At 41.8% G+C, this 23,878-nt stretch overlaps 1 protein-coding gene across 2 annotated transcripts in view; it reads left to right on the top strand.

Annotated features, from left to right (window-relative positions):
• DSCAM (DS cell adhesion molecule) overlaps positions 1 to 23,472 on the top strand; it is a 183,049-nt gene extending 159,577 nt beyond the window's left edge. The window contains exons 28-30 of one of the 2 annotated variants that reach the window (XM_039388586.1): positions 1,316 to 1,513; positions 4,892 to 5,194; positions 22,498 to 23,472. In XM_039388586.1, coding sequence (XP_039244520.1) covers positions 1,316 to 1,513; positions 4,892 to 5,194; positions 22,498 to 22,838 — 842 coding nt within the window. In that variant the 3' untranslated portion in view covers positions 22,839 to 23,472. The remainder of the gene's footprint in view (positions 1 to 1,315; positions 1,514 to 4,891; positions 5,195 to 22,497) is intronic. The other variant, XM_039388588.1, reaches the window with a different exon arrangement.
• Positions 23,473 to 23,878: the final 406 nt, after the last annotated feature.

Genomic DNA, 23,878 nt, shown 5'->3' with positions numbered 1-23,878 from the left:
AGTCAAACCTTTATAAACCTGTTCCTGTAACTCTGATGGCACTATTACAACTTATGTTTTATGTCTTGGCTACTTGTTGAAATAAAACTGGGAATCTGTAGCTGATCAATACTGTAATATAGTAATAGTATGTCCAGAATAGCAAATTGTATCACCATATTTCTGAGAACATCTTTTTAGAAACTGAGAGCAGTTATTGTGAGGTATTTCTGGGGGCGTATCTATGCTGATAATTTACCTTACACTTCACTTGGGGTGTGGTGTGAAATCTCTCACCAAATCTACTTGCCTTGTGCTCTTTCACATCCCAAAGTGGTTTTAGTACTGGAGAACCACTTGTGTTGGAGTAAAGGGATAATGAATGTGTCAATGGAAGACTGATGGGGCTCCCAGCTGTTCATTGCAACTGCAAATGTAGAGTTCCATTAGAAAGAGGGTATTTCTAAAAAGCATTAGCAGTTTGGTAATGATCAGCACTTTCACTGTTCATTTTTTCCCTCCCAAAGAATGTTTTGGGTTTGTTTTTTTTTAACCAACATTACTTCAGTGGCCATCCCCTTCTGGAAGGGGAAAGAGAAGGGCCAAGTGACAAAAAAAGTCAAATAAGTGAGTAAATGATTAAGCAGAAGAATAGTCTCAAATATAAGAAAGGTTAAACGAGGACAGGTATAATACTGTTCAAACATATTCCTGATAAAATTGAATCCAGGATTACTCTGGCCTCCTCCTCAGAAGGAATTGCCTACTGTCTATCCTGATTTTAGGGGAAAAATGTTCATCACATGAAAAAGCAGTGTTAGAGCTAGAAAGAAGTAGATGTGACTGGCCTTTCAACATGAAAACCAGTATGACTGTTTCTGTTCTCTGTAGAAGAACAAGCATCTGACTTCCCTCACATCCAGTAATTTACAGACTGGAGTTTTCCTCTCTTCATAATCCGCCCTCTAAAATTTGTAGACTCCTAGGTTGCCTCCATAGGGTAACTGGTGACCAGTGACAGGACCCAGGGAATGGCTGGAGCTGTGTCAGGGCAGGCTCAGGGGGGATCTCAGGACAAGGTTCTTCCCCCAGAGGGTGGTGGGCACTGCCCAGGCTCCCCAGGGCAGTGGGCACGGCCCCAAGGCTGCCAGAGCTCCAGGAGGGTTTGGACAACGCTCTGAGGGAGAGGAGGGGATTGTTGGGGTGTCCCGGGCAGGGCCAGGGCTTGGACTGGATGATCCTTCCAACTCAGGATAGTCTAGGATTCTACAGCTCTGACAGGGCTTGTTTCCTTACCAACCCACGAGGCAAAGCCCCTCTGTGTTACCCCCCACAGACCCCACCACGAGGAGAAGCGCCAAAACCGGGCCCACCGCTCGCAACCGCTACGCCAGCCAGTGGACCCTCAACAGACCTCACCCCACCATATCAGCTCACACCCTCACCACGGACTGGAGGCTTCCCACCCCCAGGCCAGCGGGATCAGTGGACAAGGAGAGCGACAGCTACAGCGTCAGCCCCTCGCAGGACACAGGTACGGGGCTCTCCGCAGGGAAAATGGGAACAGCGGCGGCTGCAGGAGCGTCCTTGCTCCTGGATGTGCTTCATTTGGTGCTTGGGTGTCATTATTCTTTCCCTGCTGGGCTGTTTTCCTGCAGGGTATTTATTTATAAGGGGTGCCACAAAGTGCTTGCGGTGCTAATGATAACAAATATTGTGCCCTTCGTTCTTCACACTCATGCTTGAGTCCTTTGAAAGGTGATTTTTTTTTTCCTGTAGCTTCCTGAAGGAAAAGGAAAAAATATAATTTAAAAAAAAGGATAATTTACTGCCTGAAATGGCATTGACTAGGAAGGGGCAGTTTTAGCAACCAGGAGTGTCCCCGAGTCACACGTGGAATGGTTTTCAGGTTTGAGCTACACTCACATTAGTATTTATGTTTTTGCATCCATGTAATATGTTCACAGGGTTTATTTTAAGTGCAAAAAAAAAAGAGGGAAAATTCTGGAAGTACAGTTCAAGTCCAAATCCATTCATAGCACTGAGTTCTGCAGGATCTAGCTCTGATTTTCCTGGGAAACAGCATAGGGTTTATTCCTCTGGATGACAAATGGGGAGACACTGAATACATATTCTGCCTGCAGTCTTCATCTCTTCTTGCTGCCTTCACATTACAAATGCAACTGTAACTGAAAAATAAGCTTTATCCTCTGCCCTACACTGAACAAGTGACAAAAAAGGCAAACAAATGAGTAAATAATTAAGCAGAAGAATAGTCTCAAAACAAATATAATAAAAGTGAAATAAGAAGAGAGGTAAACACTGTTCAAAGGTATTCCTGATAAAAGTGAATCCAGGATTACGCTGGCCTTCTCCTCAGAAGGAATTGCCTACTGTCTATCCTGATCAAGTGTTCATCAAATGTGTGTCAGAGCTAAAAAGTAGTAGGTGTGGCCTTTCACCATGAAAACCAGTATGAGTGTTTCTGTTCTCCGTAGAAGAACAAGCATCTGACTTCCCTCACATCCAGTATTTTACAGGAGTTCTTATCTTTTCATAACCCATCCTCTTAAATTTGTAGGCCCCTTTGTTGCCTCCACAGGGTAATGGCAGTCAATAGACACCTCCAGCCAGCTGACAAACTTCATCTTGAATTCTTCAGGTAGAATTATCATAAAGCTTTAAGGATTAACTCTTAATAGTACACAAACATAAAGAGCAAATCTTCTCTCAGAAACCCTTTATGCAGACATTCCAAATTTCGGGTGCATTTGGGTGTGTTCCAACATGTTGTCACCCAAGGATATGTTTCCAATGTGTGTGGCTAAGGGCAGAAATTAAATTTACTGTGTGGCTTAATAGACAAACTACAATTTTGTAAACAGACTTCAAAATCTATATCTTAACATGGCTACACTCCTGTGTCTACCTTTGAGCACAGTGATCCATGTAAGGGTTAGCAAGTTTTAGGTCATGCTGAGGAAAGGTTTTCTTATGCCAAAATGCAGCTCTATTATGCCACTTGTTTCTGGGAAAAGAATAGAGTTGGTTTAACCTAAGCTTAAAATTTTCAAATAAACATGTGTAGCCAAATCATGTGTTCAAGAATCAGTTGAGCTATTATGGAATATTTGATCCCTTTTCCAATATGGAATTAATATTTCTGAAGCCAGTTCATGCAAGTTGATATTTGGCAGAATTTAGCACTTCTTCTAAAAGCAATTCCAGGCTTACAAAGCAGGAGCTTTTAAGCTTAGGAGAAACACATGACAGCAGTTTAAAGCTGTAACTAAGCTCAAGTGTTCTAACTAGAGGCCATTAGAAATTTTCTGATTAATCTATATTCATGAAGTTCATGGAGTTTCATAAAGTTCTCCCTGGGCTTGGATGAACTTCCATCAAATTTAACATAGGTGTTCAAGCAGATTGGTCCTGGAATTGGTCCTTGGTGTTCAAGCCTGAGCTTCACGGACCAAACATTTTATGATCTTTGCATGACCATCATATTTACAGACACTGCTCTGTGGCACTGGGCAACTGCTGCCTTCTGGGAGTTTCCAGCTGACCAGAAATTTGGAAAGACATTACTGTGGTCTGATTTACAAATCAAATGTGAAAAACGGAATGATGTTTCCTGTGGGTGGAAAGGAGAAAAAAAAAAAAAAAAAAAGAAAAAGAAGAAAAAGCCCTGTTAAGTTCTGGCCAGCTCAAAATCTTAAGCAAGTTACAGCATATTGTAGAAGTACTTGTCATTTTAAATAATGTATGGCCCTATTTACAAGTGGCAGGAGTGTTGTTCTTTGTGCACGATGAAAACTGATGCAGGCACGCAATAAAAAAGATAAAGATTTGCAATAACGACACACTTGCCTCTGGCTGCTACAGGAGGCCCATTTTTATGAATTAGCTATTACATTGTGCCTGTTTATTGAACATCACCAACAATGTCTGAAATTGCACAGATCTTGTGATGAAACACGACTTCTGCCCAAGGAACTTCTAGAAGTCCTCTGCTCTTCCAGCCCACTGGAGTAGAAGAGCGATGGGAGCAACAGCCCAGTGATTTGTCCCTGCAGAAACGAGCCCTGTTCTTCCAGAATGCTTTTTAAAGTATCAGTAGCCATTTATGTCTTCAATAATGGTGTTGTATTAGAGATATTGATATTCTCAGAAGCTCATCTGGAGAAAAGAACAGCTTGTAGGTCATAATAACCTGTGTGTCAAATATGAATCCCCCATTAGCTTCAGCAGCATTGAAAAAAGGCATTGAGTGACTGCAGGCTGTACTTACCAAATATTGCTTTCTTAAGACCTTTGTTCCCAATGAAATGAGTTAGTGTTTTACCTGGTGTCTAGGGAGACAATATCTGAGATATACTGCCTTTATATTTGACCTTTGTTCTCAGGACTTTCTTAAAAAAAAATTAGATAGATAGATATACAATGGAAACAGGACAAAAAAAATCTGTCCTTTCTCATCTAGACATAACCTCATCAATACACTTCTGAGATGCATTAAAAAGTTAATGTAAAGAAAATGTTCCTTACTTTGCTAAATCTAGGTTGTGGGTTTGAAACATTTTTAAGGCATTTAGGTTTTAGAGAAATGATTTTTTTGTAAAAAAAAAAAGCAAAAAGTAACATTTTTAATTTGTTAAAGGTTGTTTCTTCTAAAACACGAATTTAATGTTAAACCACACGATGCTGCTCACAGAATAAGATTATGTGTAACCGTCAAATGAGTGACTAAACTAACACTTGTGCAGACATTTACAGTGAAGCAGATTCCTTTAAGTCGCCCTGATAATTCTGCATTTTGTTCTGAAACACCACCACGCTCAGGAGCTTTTCTCCCAGGAATGACTGTGTAGCTGTTTCCTTTCTCTCACCGTTTGTACTCCCCACGCTTCAGATCGAGCGAGAAGCAGCATGGTCTCCACAGAAAGTGCCTCCTCAACGTACGAAGAGCTGGCGAGGGCGTACGAGCACGCCAAGATGGAAGAGCAGCTGAGACATGCCAAGTTCACCATCACCGAGTGCTTCATATCAGACACCTCCTCGGAGCAGCTCACGGCAGGGACTAACGACTACACCGACAGCCTCACCTCCAGCACGCCGTCGGAGTCGGGGATCTGCAGGTTCACAGCGTCCCCCCCCAAACCTCAGGATGGAGGGAGGGTGATGAACATGGCGGTTCCAAAGGCACATCGGCCAGGTGAGGCTTTGGGAGGTGACGTTTTGGGTCCTTGGGGGGAGAGTTTCGCCTCAGGCTGGGCAGCAGGAGAGGGTCTGTCTCAACAGGAGGCTTTCCTTTCTCAACGGGAAAGAAAGTCCACAATATATCCTGTAACTACTTACAGAGATAACTGGTTTCCTCCCAGTTAATATAACATTTGAGCATGTTCTCCCATCTACAGAAAACATGGAAATTTAGGAACAGAAAGAAGCTGTCTGAGCCATCAAATCCACTCCTCTACACTTGCAGCCATCAGGCAGTTGACCCTTCTGGGATAAATAAGACCATATGTGGGTCCATCTGCCCGTCTCCAGCTCCAACCACCCACTGATAAAACGTGTCTCCCTGCAGTGCTTCGTGCTGGAGAGCAAAGTTCACTGTCATAGCAGTTCATAAAGACAGATTGTAGAAGTTGTACCATCCCTTCTGCTTTGTAGCTTGTCACACACGTAATAACCCTTTGGTGATGTCCTGGAGCTGTTACACTCTCTCTTTGACATCACCTAATATCAAACAAGGGATATCTAAAAGGAGGGAGGAATGAAAAATGGAGAAAATTAATAGCTCAAGGAATATGGAGCTTTCTACCTTCAGATATATTTAAACCCACTCCAACTTCTCACTGACTGAAGGTGCCTGAGGGTCATCCATCTATCGGGCTCAATCAAATTTCCCTTTCACAAAAAATGCTGTTTCAAGGGATCCCCCAGTGCCCAACAGCATAGGGAGACTATTTGTGATACTCTGAGATCAAATACTTCATAAAATCTTCTCAAAAGATTTATCAGTCTTTGTTACAGGATACATGAAGTGACACTGTGGAGGAGGATTCAAATGGGGAAAAGGCATAATTATGTTTGTGTGCTTTCTGAAAAAATGATTCGGTTTATTTTATTTTATTTTTTTTAATTTAATTTTATTTTATTTTGTATTTTATTTCCTTTTATCTTATTTTATTTTATACATTTGCCAGTGTGGGTGGGGTTACTTATATACACAGGAAGTAATCAGTAGTGGTCATCTGTGTAAAAAAAGAGTAATGACTGAGCTATGTATGGTCTTTGCCTAATTATTCACCATAAAAGGAAAAGCAGTGAATGCAGAGGAATGGAAGGTAGACAGTGGTATCAGGAAAGTCATTCAAAAGCAGGACCTGACACTGAAAAGAAAGCATAAAGGTTTTTACCAAGAGAAAGCTCAAAGAAAAATGTGGGAAGAAAAAGACCAAGCAGAAGGTAGAAAGTTATAATACTCAGGGCAGGAAATTAGTGTGTCACACAGATAGATAAGAGGGAAAATAAAGTAGGAAATAAAATATTGAGAGAAATTGCTGATTTCTGTGTAGTCACAGAGTAGAACCACAAACCCAGGAGCTGTAGAAATAGATAAAGATAAAAATACTTTTCATTTCTAACTCGAAAGAAGGAAGATAAATATTTATTCCTGCTCTGCTAAAGGGAAGCATCTGCATTCACAGCTAAGTCAAAATTGCAGCTCTTTCCTCCCAGTCAGTCAACAAATATTTTTTATCATTTCTTTAACAAATATCTCTTCTTTCATGTTCCAAATACATCATTTATGCATATTTAGTATTTGGAAGTATTCTAATATATTCCATATAAAGATGATTTTCTTGAGGGCAGATAGCACCAAAACTTAGTCCCTGTGCTTGAGTTAAAAACTTCCAGGTTTGGAACATCTTTAGAGCTCCTTTAGTGATTTACAGACTTGTAGTCATGTTTATCTCTGTTAGTTTTAATGGCTTTATTTTTTTACTTACTTTTCTTGATTACCTTTAGCTTTCCTTTGCAGTAAGGAATTGAAATATATTATAAAATTAATAATTAGCTTCATTACCTTGGAAAAAAAACTTGAGTGTTCCAGTGGAGCAGCTTGAATGTTGGCCCATAAATATTGACTAACACATTATTAAAAGTCACTTTAGGAAGGGCTTCAAACAAAACACATGGACTGAAAGAATTTTCAAGAGTAGCAGACAGAACAATATTTTAGTGTTCAAATCAGTGAGGAAAGACTTACTGGGCATCTTTCTTCTTTCACCCACCACTTCAGAAATTCTCCAGGGGTAATTAGTAATTCAAATACAATTAATCAAATTAATTCTGCATTTGAGAATACAGAGAAGAAATAAAAGAACCTAATGTATTTAGATTCAGCAGATGAGAACATTTGAGATAAAACTGCTTCAGCACACCTTTATTTTTCCTTGAAGTAAGCCTTTTCTTTCAAGATAACTTTTACCTGTTTTCATGGTGCTTTGCTTTTCTTCTCAGCCAACTCAATCCTTCTTGGACAATGTCACTTCCAATAACTTCTTCCTCTTCCTTCCTAATTTCTGACCTTGCTTTTCAAACTCTTCCTGTTGCAACTTGGGGTTGCAGTAAAGGTTCAAGAGTTTGCAATAAGTAATGTTTGTTTTTCCAAATTATCTCCCAGCACTTACAAGACACTCTCAGAAAGACTGTTAGAAAAAGTTATGTTGATAAATGGGACATTTGGAAACTAATTTACCCCATGGCAAAGCTGCAACTTTACGCAAGAAAAGTAAGGATGGAATTTACTGGTGAAGACTTTGCCAAGCATAACTGACTGAGCATTAATTCTTAGCTTTTTCCTGCCCATAAGTGTTGGTATGAGCAAGCAAAATGTTGGATCACCTGAGTCTTGCCTTCAGAAGACCTTCCTGTGGGTTTCTGAGGGCACCCCAACTCATGTCACTGATTGTTCCCTTGGTTTTCCTGAGCCTCCCATAGGATTCTGTGGTACCTGTATCGTCAAGTCTCCTGATCAAACACTTCATGTTCAACTTGATGTCTACCAGGACCCCCAGGGTCTGCAAAGCTTCTTCCCAGCTGGATGGCCCTCAGCATGTACTGGGGTTGTTCCTTCCTAAGTGCAGGACTGTGCCCTTCCCATTTTTGATCTTTATGAGGTTTGTTTTGTCCCCTTTCTCCAGCGTTTCCAGGTCCCTCTGGATGGCACCATGACCCTCTGGTGTGTCAGCCACGCCTCCCAGTTTTCAATCCACCTGGTTATCTGCTCCTCTCTCCCGTAATTCATCAGCTTCTTCATGAGGATCTTACAGGAGACAGTGTCAAAAGCCTTTCTGAAGTCACAGGAGACAATATTTACTGATTTCCACTCATCTCCCAAGCCAATCACTGTATAAGGTTATCAGGTTGGTCAAGCATGGCTTCCCCTTGCTGAATCCATGCTGACTTTTGTTCTTCATGTGCCTAAAAATGGTTTCCAGGATTAACTGCTCCATCCCTTTCCCAGGGATGGAGATAAGGATGAGTGGCTTGTTGGTTCCTGCATCCTCTTTCTTGTCCTTCTTGAAGGCAGGACTGACATTTAATTTCTTCCAGTCTTCAGACACTTCTCCCAACCACCAAAATCAATCAAAGATTATTGAGAGTGGCCTCACAAAGATATCTCCCATTTCCCTCAGCACTTGTAGGTGCATTCCATCAAGGTCCATGGATTTACATGGATCCAGTTGCTTAAATACTCCTTGACATGATCCTTGTACAACAAGGGTAGGTCTTCCTCACTCCAGACTCTTCCACATTTTCCCTGGCCTTCCTACTGTCACTCACAATGACAATATATAAACTTACAGAAGACAGAAGACTTTCCTGTTGTCTTTGACTTCCCTGGCCAGATTTAACTTCTTAACCACATTTCTGCATGTTTGGACAGTATCTTTGTGTTCTCTCTGGATTATCTGTGCCTGTTTTCACCCTTTTGGGTGCTCCTGCTTTGTGCCTGAGTTTCACCAGGCGATCCTTGTTCATCCATGCAGGGCTCCAGGCATTTTTGTGCTCACTGAGCTTGGAGGAGGTGATCCTTGAATATCAACCAGCTCTCCTAGACATGAGGCTACTTCTGGTTGACTGTACAAACACCTACAGATGTTTTCTGGATCATTGTCCTGACACCAGGCCAAAACTTTATAGAGAAGGTGTCATTAAACAGTCTTCAATAAAATAGACTTCAGAAGTTGCACTTTTCTTAAACTTTTCAAAAGTCATAGCTACAGGAAATGGAACATGGAAGTAAGATATTTTTAATTAATTCCTACATTCAGTGTTTTGAAAGGCATGTCCTTGTGTTCTGATCTTTGCAACTCCAAAAGTAGATTTTTGGGAAAAGATGAGATTAGAACAGGTTGACAGAGAAGCTGTGGCTGCCCCATCCGTGGAAGTGTCCAAGGCCAGGTTGGACGGGGCTTGGAGGAACCTGGGATAGAGGAAGGTGCCCCTGCCCATGACAGGGGGTTGGAACTGGATGAGCTTTAAGGTCCCTTCCAACCCAAACCATTCTGTGACTCTATGAATAGTCATGTGTCCCAGGAGGCACTTTAAAGGAGAAAATTGAAGCAGTAAATAAATAAGTAGTAAATAAAATACAGCACAGCAGTATTTCAAACCCGTGGGCTAAATCACATCCTTTAGAAAAGTGGGTCTTTTCAACCTCTGTGCAGTGTGAATACTCTTCATGGTATAAAAATGATGGCAGTATGTTATTATTGCATCTTTCTCAGCATCTAAACTCCCAGAAGTTTGGGACTGGGAGGACTCTTCTCCTCCCCACAGTTGTCACTAACCAGAAGTCTGGTTAGAAAGAACAGCTCCGTGAGGAACAGGAATATGGAACAATCATCTCAACAGTATAGTAGGTCCTTCCAGAGCAAAACTGAGGCAGTTTTCACATAAATATTCATAAATTTCAACAATTGTTACTCAGAGTTTATCTGAGAAGTTGACAAATGAGTCAGTCCTTCATCCTCTAAAGAGGGACAGAAATTGGAAAGAAATGCACTCTCTTCCTGCCTCCCACTGTGCCATCAAAGAGTCTGTAAAGTAAAAAAAGGGAAGATAATTGTGGAGGTTCAAAGAGTTTTATAGTAATGTTTCTTTTTTTCTGTTTTAAAAATAATAACCACAAATTGAGTTATCACAACAATTATTCTTAACTGCAATAAACATTGCAGTAGCACTTTATTAAAAATAGATTCCCATTATTATCATTTTAAATCTCAGTAATAGCCTCAAGCCAAGAAGCCTGTTGGGTTTTTTCCTTCTCTTTCCTCCTAAATTATTGTGCTTGAGAAAAGAACAGCTATTAACTGGGAAATGTTTTGATATTTCTGTGCTTCCCAAGTGCTATTTATGTATTTTTTTTGTAGACAGACCTCTGATTGCATCACTTGGCAATGGAGTTCATGCTTGGAAGAAATAATATCTGACCAGTGTTTGAACAGAAAATATCTAAAAAATTTTTATCAGGTCTCTTGCCATTTGCAGAAACCTCCCTTCCACAGGGGTACTGCAAAACTCAACCCCCCAGTTATGTTTTTCTCTTATGCTAATCAGCAGTAAAAAGAACCTCTTCAAATATATGATATTAAGCATTAGCTTGACTTGGACCAGGCAGAAAGTTGTCTGATGTCTCAAAGCAAGTGCAAGCTCATTTTGTCCATCCTTGCCTGCTTGGAAATCATAACATACAGACCCTGAGGGAGTAAAGCATCTCAGATGCAGTCCCAGAGAAAAGATATCACTCACTGGGTATATCAGATGAGGGGATTTTAAAATCCATTTAAACCACGAGATTTTCTATCTCAAAACTCCCTCTATAAACTCTCAGCTGATGAAAGGAACCAGATTGGAAAGAAACCTGGTCATGAGTGAGGAGAAGAGGCAGTTGTAGAGAGGCAGGCTCGGAAAAAAAAAGGATTTTCTAAGGACTGATTTCATATCCATAAAGATGGAAAGAACACCCCACTGCTCCATAGGGAACCTGAGTGCTTTCCTGGGTTCTTAAACCTGTGCAAGGCAGGAGCAGCCCTTTGCTGAGCCCCTGCTCCTCTGGAAGCACTTCCCTCCTGCTGCCCTTGCACTGGTGGTTGGTGAGGGAGGGCAGAACTCCATCCTCTCTGTCTGCCAGCCCTTCTCCTTGTTCCCAGTATCCCAGAGGAGATTTGTCCAGCAGATATCACCTTTTAACATCAGCCCAAGGCCAGGCCAGGCCTACTCTGAGCCAAGCTCTCAGTATCCAAGTCTGGACACTTTGGGATTTAACAGCTGGACACCTGAGTCAAGAAGCTTGAGTCGAGCCCTCAGCCCACTGCATGTTGACTAGAGAAAAACACTGATTTAACCTCTCCAGCTCTGCTGAAAGATCAAGTTCTTTCAGTATTTCAGATGCCTTAAATTAGGATTCTTGACCCAATTTACAAGTTTCTCACTGCTTTGGCTAATCCTGTTGACTTGTACAGCAAAGTCTTGATGTGTAGACAGGTATTAATCTACAGAATGCAAGCACTTCATTAAATAATGATTTACAAGGGTCCCTTAAAATACGGTCTGGATATCACCTGCAGTGCCTAAATGTTGTTTTAAACACCCAAGTCATGAAACAAATCTTCTTTTCCAGCATTCCGGTCACTACAGATAAAAATAAGCTGCTTAGCACAAAAAGAGGAATAAGAGCCACGCAGTAATAGAAAGCACAGTGTTTTTCCAATGTCAGCCCTGTAACCTGAGATGTGAACTCTTTTCCACTGACCTATGAGTTCAGGGGTGAAGGGATGATTTCCCTCTTCTGATCCAGGCAAGTGTGATTGGAGTGTATTTGGAGACTTGCTTTTTATTGGAAAGCTGCTGACAGAGCTCTACAGGCTGAGGCTGTAACTGGATCCCATACGAATTCGACCACTGGGGATTCAGCAAAGGCTGGAACTCTTCACAGCTCACCTTTAGCCTCCTTTTCCCATGCCTGTTATATTATCCTGCATTGACTGAAAGTGCAGTTGCACAGTTCCACAGTTTCCAGATCCAAAACTGAGTTTCTTCAATACGGAGAAATCAATGTTTGACCTGTTTTTTGTTCAGAAATCCTGTGGTAAAGTATGTAAAGGCAAAGATATGGATTGTTTTCTTTTTTAGTTTTGCACTTGCACTGCTTTCAAATAAAATAGAATATTTTTTCTATTATATATATCTAGAATAGAAAATATACAAATATAATAAAAGTGTATGTGTATACACCCACTATATATAACATGTATACAGAACAAAAAAATCATCATCCTGACTCCACAATTGGAGACCAAGGTCCAGTTTTGAGAAGTACTTAAGGAGGCAAATCAAAATAGGCAGGTGGAAAAAACAGCAAGACAGGCAGAACAGTTGTAAGTGGAGAAAAAGAACCTTCTTGCCTACATTTTTAACTGTAGTAAACACTCTTAATGTGTATGTTAACTTTTATGTATACTTGCTTACGTTTATGTGACATATTCTGAATTTACTCCTCTGGATGAGCGCCTCTAATGTTTCCATATTAAATTCTCCTGTGCCTGGAACACCTTTTTTTTATTTTCTACTACACTGTTGGAAAACTAGGAACATGTCACAAAGAGACAGACTGTGCCATTTGCTGCTTATCATAGAAATGGCACATCAGTGATGAGAGGAAATTGCCTTTATCTTGTCTCAGGTTTTATTTCTGTGGAGTATCAGGAGCTTTTTCTGCTTTAGCTGAGAGAAGCTGAATGTTCTGCAGGGATGAAAACCATTTAATTCTCCATTTAATTTGACATGACTACACACTTGAAATCATTGGCTTGCATTTTTATTCTGGTGTGTTTACAGGTGGGAAGGTTCGCACTGCAGGATTTTTAACCTTGCAAGAAAAATGAGCTTAAAAAGGTTCAGATCAAAAGCTAGAATATTACTGGGTCAGAAAGGAAAAATATATTGATGTGAATCTTGAGTTTAAATAGGTTTTTTGGTTATACATACAAAGCTATTGTAATGTGGAAATTCCAATTTAGGCAGTATACAAGATGTCTGCAAGCTAAATTCAAGTCATTGATGGCACTGGAACAGGTTGCCCAGAGAAGTTGTGGGTTCCCCATCCCTGAAAGTGTTCAAGGCCAGGTTGGATGGGGCTTGGAGCAACCTGGGATAGTGGAAAGTTGGGGTTTTTTTTGCTTTGTGATAGACTAAAAGCTGTATGTTAAGGGAAGCCCCCTTTCAAGAATGCCCATGTCCTATCTTTTGATTACCAACAAAATCTTTCCTCTTAAAAGTGATATTTTTTAAAATCTGAATTTAATTTAGTTTTTTTAAAGCTGATTATTTGCTTTGTGGTCCTTATATATATATATACATAAGCTACAGATATTAAAGTAGACTGCCCTTGTTTTCTGTAGCTCTGGAGGCATTTGATTGAACTGTAGTTAGTGGAGAGTTTTATGCCTAAAGCAAGGATTACATTTATCAGTATTTTTCAGCTACTTTTGTGTTCTTACAGTCATAACTTCACTATTAAATTTCTAAAACCACCAGCAAATCAAACCAAAGATGCTATGTCTGCTTCAATTAGCACCAGATTCTTAGAGCAGTTCAGTTAAGAGTCTCAGTTCTATAAAAAACTAGATTTTGCCTGCTTGTGCCATTTTAATTTTGAAAATGTCAAATAATTTCACCTTCACAGTGTTGAGACACAGTGTGTGTGATTTCTGTGGGGGCTTTTAGACAGCCCAAGGTAACCAGCAGCAGTTGTTTCCTGCAGACAAGAACTGATCTAGCCTTGCTTTAAGGTCCTTGTAGTCATTTACAGCCGTTCCTGATTTAAGTGGCTTCAGGCTCTGCTCATTTCCCCTGTGACAAGAGGACCTGAATGTAATCTGAGATCTACAGGAGGACTGAGACTGTGACATCTGAAAATGTAAAGCAAATCTTACCTGCATGAAAGGTCATGCTCGTGCTATTTTTTGAAATTAAAGTGGGAAATCATATTACTAGAGAAACCAACTTTTGTTTTAACAGTACATTCTTCATCTGACTGTAGTGATGGTCCTTACCATCCATGAAAGGGCTTCTTTATAGGCTGGCCTTTAAAGCACAGCAGATGTGTTTTAGTATTGTTCACCTTTTTGTGTCAGCATCCTTAATTCAAATGTGAGAACTTCTGGTCTCGGTGGATTAATTAACAAAAATGCCATGATACACCTCATCAGCATCACTCAGGTGACTCAAACTGATGGACATGTGGAGGGAGTCCCAGTGGCACCAGTTCATCCATGAATTCAGCAGAGCAGCAGGGCAGTGCTGATATTGGTTTCCTTGTTGTAGCCTGACCTCCCTGTGTCTGTTAGGAGAGTGTTTGGCTTATCTGTTTCCTTGGCATGGCCAGGTTCATCCATGAATTCATGGGTATGACCAGAGCCTGTTGAGGTCAACGCAGTTCTGATTTCATAAATATGCTTCAGACTCCTCACCTCTCCATCCTCTCCGCTGAAATCCAGTCTCTTAACTGGAATTAATCCCAGGAATAAGCCTGTGAGGGATGCCAGTTTCCATGGAGCCGCGATCGATTTAACCCTCGGCTGAAGTGCTGTATAATTGAACAGTTTCTGTTCGCTGCATCCAGGAGCAGCAGATGAGTTTTAAAACTCCAGCTTTGCTAACCAGGGTCACCTGAGCCAGGGCTCCAGCCTGGTTTTCCGAGTTTTCCCAGCCAGCGGGCAGGAGAGTGCTGTCTCAGAGCATCCTTAAAAATGCATGAGGCCGCTTGCGTGACAAGGCCGAGGCGGAAAAGCAGCGCTCCCGGACTTCACTTTTCTATCATCATTTCATTATTTATTGACAAATTTGCTGACTTTAGCTCTGGAGCGTGTATTGATTCACAGCGTGAGGCCCCTTTTACATGTTTTTATAACTTAGGCATCACATTAAATCGAAACAGGAGGGCATCGGTACTGCAGGTGCCCCGGCCGTGTGAGGCCGAGCATCCACATGGCAGATCCATAGGGTCTAAATCTATCTCAGTGGCAGAGAGGCCTTTAAAAATACGTCACCGCTCCTTGAAGTTACTTCTGAAAGGTACAAAGCATCTGACAGATCTTCTGAAAGTGCAGAACTAAATTAAAAGACCAAAGTTCTGCTGAGAGAAATACAAACCAAAACCGCGCTTCAGTTCCTGTTTCATTGAACCTTTCAGGAATAGGCAACAAAGTGATAATCAAGCCTCCTGCTATGCAGTCAGACAGGTGCACAGACTGTTGTGTTGATGTAGTTCAGCTGTATGTCCTCAGTTAAACTACAGCAGCCATGCTTTTGCTTTAAGACACTTGGATCAAAAGACTTTTTCTTGGAATCGGAAGGTTTAACTCTAAATGACAAAATGAATCACCTTTGAAAAAAGTCCACATTAGTTGGAATCCTCATTTTCAGTCACTTAAACCTAATCTCCAGTAAGTATAAATCAATTTATAGTCTTGCTGAAATCAATATAGCCACTGATTTATAGCAGTAGCAAATTTGGCTCCGGAACTACAGTTTCACTGATATCCTGGTGTTTCTTAAGAGATAACTCCAAGGATTGCAGTCAACAGCAACTGTTGGGTTTATTTTTTTGTTGAGAAACACAGCTGGTATTTTGAATATTTACATGAAAATGCCACTTTTAGCAGACTGCAATGTGCAGCATTTAACTAGGTGTTAAAGATCTCCAAATTATCTGTGGAGGTGCAGTTTTCACAGAGAAAAATGCCAGTTATAAAGCCCTGCAGGGATGATGGGGAATTCTGTTTTCTCCATCTAGAGATGGGAAATTTGGCTATTTTTCTAACACTTTTCACCTGTTTCCTATTTAGATGATCACAAATATAAACAGCATAAAGATGGGGTGTTTTGCTGTCTGCAGAAACACAGTGAGAAGCCCAGGAGATGTGATGGTGTAACAGAGCCCTGAAGGGCAGGTTGGCAGCTGGAATGGATCCAGACACCCCGTTGGCCTTGTCCAACAACATCCATTCAGTCAGTTTAAAAGTGTCCCCCAAACGCTGAGCACTTCAATCATTTTTCTTGGGCAGCTGAGCAGAGGTTGAAGCTACTCTGGGGAAGGGAAGACCCTGTGCCTGCTCTCGCAGCAGCATTTTCACTAATGAGGAAGCTCTGCCCTGCCCTCTCCCTCCTTCCTTTTCCCTTCTGCTGCTCGCCTGCTCCTAAGACTGTAATTTAAGGAGCACTCAGACCTTTTGCCATTTATTCTGGATCACCTCAGAGAATCATTAAATCCACTTTTTGTCTTGAAAAAGTGGGCTCAGAAGGAGTCTGTGAGCTCCTGAATGTGCTAGTAATGGTGTGCTCCTGTTTCCATTCGTTTGCCCTGTCAGTAATTTCCATGTGGAAAATTTCCCCTCCATTTCCATTACTGATCAATAATGCCTCTAGAGAGTGGAGCCCTGTCATTCAAAGCATCCTTTTTTGCTGTTCACTTGTGGCATTTTACAGCAACATTTGTCAGAAAATAATAATTAGCAAACAAAAACCTCTGGGGAGGCAGTCTCACATTGAACAGATCCTGATATCAGCCGAGCAAGGAGGTGCAGGACTGATTGTCTTTACCCCTCCCTGCTTGGCTGAGCAGGACACAGGATCAAAGTAACCACATAATTGGCTTTATTGCTCATTAGGAGTATTTATACCTGGTGTTGCAGCGTGCTGGGAGCCGGCAGGGCTGACTCTCAGCCTGTTGGTGTGGGAATGGTTGCGGCGCAGTGCGGAATGCTCTGCGGGATCAGTGCAGGATACACGGGCAGGAGATGGACAGAGAGGGAGCACCAGCAGGTTTCAAACACTGACAGCAGCAATTGTAAGGAATGTTATTGTGCTGCTATCAGTCTGGCTGCAGATCAAGCTGCTGCTGTCTAAGAAAGCTTTGCCTGCTCACTTTTAATGGTGTGTCAGGTTTTGACGGGACAAACACCTCTGAACATCACTTATGCTCTTTTTTTTTTTTCATCCAGCCTCTCACCTTGGCCTTGCAAACCCTCCTCTCTTTCCTTGTTTCTAGTGCAAGTTTTTCTTATAGGCAGCCTTTGTCCTGAAGAACAGCCTGTGAGCAGCAGCAAACTGATTTAGTTACTGTGCAAGTGAGCTGGAAAAACCCACATAATTTTTTAATCCGCATAAACCAGGACTTAAAGCTATTTGTCAGCAGCTCTGTCTCATTTGCTTCCTTTCAAAGGAAAACACAACATCCCACCAATGTCTCCCCTTCCAAAGTCAGGGCAAGCCAAGAGATTCCCAACATAGTGGCATTCCAGCTTCACCAGCCCTTGAACACCCCCAGCACTACACAAGGTCATGCTCAGGTCCCAAACCCGCAAAACTACATCAGCACCTCACCTGTGCCAACAGAGCTGTATGGATTCAACTCTGGCATGATTTCTGATCCCGTGGGATCATTCCAGGGAGATCTCTGAGAGCTTTTTTTTGCCCACTCACCTGTTGAAGTGAGATGTGTGAAAGCCCTACTCAACCCGTCTCATTTTACCTTTGTTAAATAGAATATCCTGTCATAGTCACCAGCCCTACTTTACAAAATTCTCAAAAATAATGCTTCAAATAGCACGGAATTTCCTTCACATGGCAACCAAAACTTGAAAACCATCAGGCTGTGCTGGAGTGTTGTGAAGATAAATTGCTTTTGCTTTAGTGGAGGTTATGATTCATGAGAAAATGCACAGAGCTATCATGTAAAAACTTGGTAAGAGCCTCTTTTTTGCAGTCTGGGATGATCTGTGTATTTGAAAATAGCACAAATCCTTAGATTTTTTTTTCTGAAGAGATGAAAGAAAAAAAACCATACAAGCTCTCTGGCATTTGAGAGAGGAATGAGGTAAATCTTTTGGGAGAAAGGAGTTTTAGTTCTGCAGACAAGACAGATACCTTGAAGAAAATCCAAGAAAAGTTGAGCAGTGATATTTTTCCCTCCATGTAGCCTGTCAAATTCATCCCAACCTTGCCCATACCTGAAGTTGACCTCTAGAATAAGGCTAAAAATGTCTTTTTTTTTTTTTTTACAAAACTTGTTTTATATTAGCTTAGTTGTACTGAAATGAAGGGAAGTATTTATTGCCCAGTGCTGCATTAACTCAGAAAATGGTAGAATATGTTGCTTATGGTAAATATCATAGTAAGTTATTTTTAGCATTTGTTTACAAATATTTATTTGAGCCAACATTTTCTTAAATGTTCTATACTAAATAATTCATTAGAGGGTTGGCACTCAGAAAAAACCAGACTGAGGTAGCTCTGGCTTAAATTGCTGCATTCAGATTTGACTGAATGTTTATCATTTCTCTACAGACTCAGGGTTCTAATACAGCAAATTTCCCTTTTTAAAAATCTCGGAATCACAGAAAGGTTGGGGTTGGAAGGGACCTCTGGAGATCATCCAGTCCAAACCTCATTTTTTTTAAAAATGCACCAGAAAACTATAGTTTTAGAATGTCTTTTGTACTAATTAAGCCAAAATGCATGAATTATTAAACATGCTCGTTTGCAGTGCTCATGCACTTGAAAGGTTTGCTTTCATTACTAATAAGGCACACACACAGCTGAAAAGAGGTAATTAGAGCATCAAAGGCAATGAACCATCCTGAAACTTCATATGCTTTCCCTGAAAAAAACACCATTCAGATGAATAGCAGGAAACAAAAAAAAAAAAAAAAATGTCTCCACTGTTGTGTCCAGAGGATAGGAACCAAGGTCTTTCCAAGCAGCTCCACAGATACAGCAAGAAGCTTTTATTCTGCTCAAAAGTACCTTCAAAATTGATGTAGGAAAGGCAAAAGTGAACCCCTGCGGTTATATTTCAAAGACTGTGTTTTCAAGTCAGAAACCCATTAGTTCTTATAAATCAAAGACCTTTTTTTTTTTTTTTTTTATCCTGTGAGGCCGTTTCAATCCAAGCAGAGAAGAAAAAAGTTTCCATTCTCCAAATTTTTCTTTGCCGCTGATTTTAATAATGTGCTTTGTTTTACGAGCAGTTGCAGGGAAAGACCCTTCTCGTGGATAAGAAGGAGCAGTGGCACTTCTTGTGATGGGAAAATGTGTACATCACATCAAATAATGAGGGCTCTGTGTAAGCCATGTGCTTCCAGCACCCAGCTTTGGAGAGCAAGTTACACTCTGTGGCTTCTCATTACTGCAATCCTGTTGGAACTTTGCCCCCAGACATTTAGAAAATTACAATGAAATGACTGCATATTGTTTACAGAGATTATTGACTGTGCTTTCTTATGTAGATTTAAGGAGGAGGGGTAAATGGTCTTTTTCACATAGCCTGAAGCTCCTAAATACACATGAGAAATGTCTAGACAGCAGCTTGAAAACGAATCTCCATCTCTGCAAGGTTCAACGCTCATATTTTATAGTCCACTCAAACCCATTGCTCTGAAGAAGTGGAAATGTGTAAGACACAGGAGCAGCTCTCCAAGGTATCCACAGGGAACTGCCAATGAGCCGTGCTCCGGCTGCTGCTCCGCTCCAGCTCCTTCCCAGAGAGTCAAACGGAAAGCAGAACATGCAGTAGGAAGAGGGAATGGGTGTGAAAGGACCTGGCAGGTGTTAACGAGGCAGTGGGTGTTGTGCTGCCTGGCACCAACTCGTCAAAAATGGTGTTGGGGCGACAGACAGCTTTGGGAAAAGGCTGATTGTGGTGGGAAATAGAATCATGGAATGGTTTGGGTTGGAAGGGAAGTTAAAGATCATACAGTGCCACCCCCTGCCATGGGCAGGGACACCTTCCATTAGCCCAGGTTGCTCCAAGCCCTGTCCAACCTGGCCTTGGACAATTCCAGGGATGGGGCAGCCACAGCTTCTCTGGGCAACCTGTGCCAGGACCTCACCACCCTCACAGGGAAGAATTTCTTCCTAAAATCTGATCTAACACTACCCTCCTTCAGTTTAAACCCATTACTCCTTATCCTATCACTCCATGTTCTTGTGAAAAGTCCACCTCCAGCTCTCTTGTAGCCCCCCTGAGGCATTGGAACAGGTTCTAAGGTTTCCCCAGAGCCTTCTCTTCTCCACAAGAACACCCCCAGCTCTCCCATCCTGCCTCCAGGATCAGATTCAACCTAGAAAATTAGTCCTCTTCTTCTTGGGCTGAGAGACCCCTATTTAGCATGCGATTGCTGGAGAAACCCCCCTTTCTGACCCCAGCAGTCTCTAAGCATCCCTGACAAGGGGGAAGGTATTACTTTGGCACTATAATTAGTCACAAAGTTTTCACACGGCTGTTGCCATGTCAGAGGTGCATTTTGCTGCCCACCTTCTCTGGGACCTGCCAGTGAAAACCCACCCCTGAGGCAGCCAAATCAAGGCCCTCAACAAACTTGACAGTGGGCAGAGACAGGTCCATGGGGCAGCATCACTCACTCCTACACTCCTGCCTCTCTCCCCCACTGGGGAGGGGTGGGGAGGAACAGGGCTCCTTATTTAGGATACCGGGATGCTGCCCCAGATACAGCCCCAGGGAGCAAGTGATATGAGCATTTCTCATCCAGGCTGTCTCCTCCCTGCAGCCCACAGGGAATGGTCTTCGGAGCAAACTGCATTTTGGAAGGACTTGGGCTAAAAGGGAATGCAGAAGTAAGGAACTGAGGTGCAGCGTGGGTGACCAGGGGATGGGTTTCTGGGTTCCAAGGGGACAGGGAAGGTGTTGGGCAGCACAGATGTATCCACAGGCAGCTCAGCTCAATGCCTGTGAAGAACTGGAGTGATTTGGTGCCTCTCTGCACCTGCTGTACTTTACCCCAGCAGCAGGTACGTTTCTGTAGCAGCTGAAATGAGCCTCATATGCACAATGTGTCCGGCATGAAAGGTAACGTAGGAGAATAAGGTAAATAAACCCAATTAAAGTTAACACAATTCATTTTTCAAGTGGCAATCAGTGGGATTATAAGTATAAACCTCCCCTCTCTCTCCAACCCTACCTAGATGTTGCCAAGGTGCATGTGAGCCCAATCTTGAGATACTCACATCTTACTCCATGGGGGTCAAAAAATGTGTGTCGTGTGTCTGTGTTGGAGATGGAGCCAGAATAAAGCTTATGGTGTCAGACAGTGCTTGGGGATTTCTATAGGAATAAACAGGGATTCTGTCCAAATGTAACTGCTCAGCAATTGCCTGTGACCTGAAATTATGGATGGAGCAGATGCTGTTGGTCTTTTAGGTAAGACTTGCAGTGCCTTGACTTACGTGAGAAAGCAAAGGGCCTGTTTTATTTTAGGTCATCAGACAGCTTTTATCTGGGTTAGGAAAAATGCAACTGTTATGCATTGTTTTATTATGAAGAAATGCTTTCCTGCTCTATTGTTTATGCCACTGGCACAGGTCAGCCTTAATTTCTGCTGCTGTAAATAGCTCATGTAGGCTCAGGTGCCAAGAGTCTCTGACTTTAAACATTCAGGATGCATCCCATCTGTAGATGAGACTGTGGGTTTGATGTCTGCCATAAAAAAAAAAGAAGCTACACACCTGCAGAGGTCTGCAAAGAAGGGGGAATACTCTTCTTGAATGCTCCTTTAACTGTTTCCTTTTTTTTTTCATACATACATGAGGTTATACCATCACATATTTTTAGAGGGGAATGTCATTACGTGCCTGATTACCTCTCATTTCCTTGAAGGAACATTATGAATACCTAACAGGCCCAGGAATCAGGGGAAAATAACAAATAAGAGGTTTTCTTGACAATACAGAACAGAAAGAAAGGCTGATGCAGAGGCTCGGGTGCCCCAGCGCATTTTGCTGCCACAAAAACAGCAGCACATTGGTGGTCACAGTGGTAAAAAATCATTGGTGATTTAGACCCAGTGATGATGGTTGGCAGTTAAATATGGGTATATTCAGGACAGGAATGTTTCTGTGTTATTCAGCAATCCCATTAAGACTATGGCCTTAACGCTCACTCTTGCATCCATTTTAAACATTTTAGTCATTCCACTCAAGATTGGAGGCCATTAATTGGAATTGTGAAGGTTCCCATTTAAAATGGAAAACAAGAAATAGAAATGTACTGAGCCTTCACGAAAATGAAAACCAAGGCCTTTTTTTTAGGATTTTGAGAAAAAAACCTCCTGGTCTTTTCAGTTTTATCTTCGTCCTGCCTTGAGTGCCCGTAAAGTGCGTCGCACTCCTCGTTGTCGTCATTCTATCGTGGAAACAAATATTAATAGTGAATTCTTATGGATGTGCCCAAAAGGAGTGTGTTGGTGCATGATTCTGGATGATCCTAGCATAGTGAATGGCTGAAAATCAACGTGTCCATTATAAATGCTGCAGTTGGGTTGATCACAAACCCTCCACTTTGCTTGGCTCCCCCGTCCAAATGAGCGAAAACACAACGTATGTTTATAAATAAAGTCTTATTTTCCCCTTTTGCCTCCCCAGGTGATCTCATGCATTTGCCACCCTACCTTAGGATGGACTTTTTATTGAACCGTGGCGTGCAGGGCACGAGCAGAGACCTGGGTTTGGGCCAAGCCTGCTTGGAGCCCCAGAAAAGCCGGACCTTGAAGCGCCCCACCGTCCTGGAGCCGATCCCCATGGAGACATCCTCCACGAGGGATGTTCAGTCATGGCAACCTGGTGCTGTGGCAACGTTACCTCAGCGAGAAGGAGCTGAGCTGGGACAGGCAGCAAAAATGAGCAGCTCCCAAGAATCCCTGCTGGACTCCCGGGGCCACTTGAAAGGAAACAATCCCTACGCAAAATCTTACACCCTGGTATAACACAAAGAGCATGGCTGGACAGTGGCTGTAAATATTTACACTGAAACAAACAAACAAACAAACAAATCCAATGAAAGCTACCTTTTTTTTATTGAATTCCAATATTTATAATTAAAGAAGAAGATTGCCAAAATATTTGACAAAAAAAAAATAATAATATGAACGACAGACAGTGCAAAGACTCTCTTGCTTTTTTTCTGTCTGAGTGTGAGCTTCATCCGACTGGACATCTGAATTTTTGGGTAAAAGAGTCCAGTTTTCTGATCTTCACAAGCGTTTGTGTTTTTACTGATTTTCTACGAAGTGCATGGAGACTTAACTAAAACATTTTAACTGGAAGTTCCATCAGACAAGATTTAAAAGGGAAAAAAAAAAGTCACAAAAAAAAAAATCACCCTATTTGTGAATTCAACAGGAACATTGATTTGGAAAAACAAAAAGTCTTTTGTCATGTTTGCACTTTTTTTTTTTCTAATTAGAAAATGGGTCCTTGATTGTTCTTTTTTTTGTTGTTAATTAGGATGAGTGATGTCAGTGGAGTGAGGAGATTGATTTGGGGGCTTTTTTTGATATTAATTTAATGAGACACTCTTTGCATTTTGTCTATGCGAAATAAAAGGGTCTTCTGCCTTTATTTGTGATGTCTGATTCCATTGCCTTTAGCTGGGCTTGCTTTTCCTAAGTGTAATAACCATGTCAGTGCCATACTCTGAACATCTTCTTGTGCCTTTGGGCAGAAAAGGGAAGCAGGGGTCATACCTTTGGAAAAAAATTGGGATTCACTTACCCACCACCTTTTTTGCTGCCATGGGGCAGAGAATGGGGGCAAGTCCTGAGTGCCTTGATCCAAACCCACCAGGACTCTCAGCATGTGGTTCATCTGACACCAAGAGGCTTTTGTTGGGCTTCAATATTTGTTGGATCAGAGGAAATGTGCTGATGTTACTTTGCTTACTCCTTATGAATGGATCTTGAGTCCATTTGGGAGCAGCTCTTACAGAAATGAGTTGCTTACATAAAGACCGGGGGGGGGGGGGGGG

Source organism: Pipra filicauda, unplaced genomic scaffold (genome assembly GCF_003945595.2).
Source record: "Pipra filicauda isolate LSUMZ 115617 unplaced genomic scaffold, ASM394559v2 scaffold668_size373222_pilon, whole genome shotgun sequence".
Lineage (NCBI taxonomy): Eukaryota > Metazoa > Chordata > Aves > Passeriformes > Pipridae > Pipra > Pipra filicauda.
The sequence above is the reverse complement of the archived record's forward strand: the minus strand, read 5'-3'. Positions and strand labels throughout refer to the sequence as shown.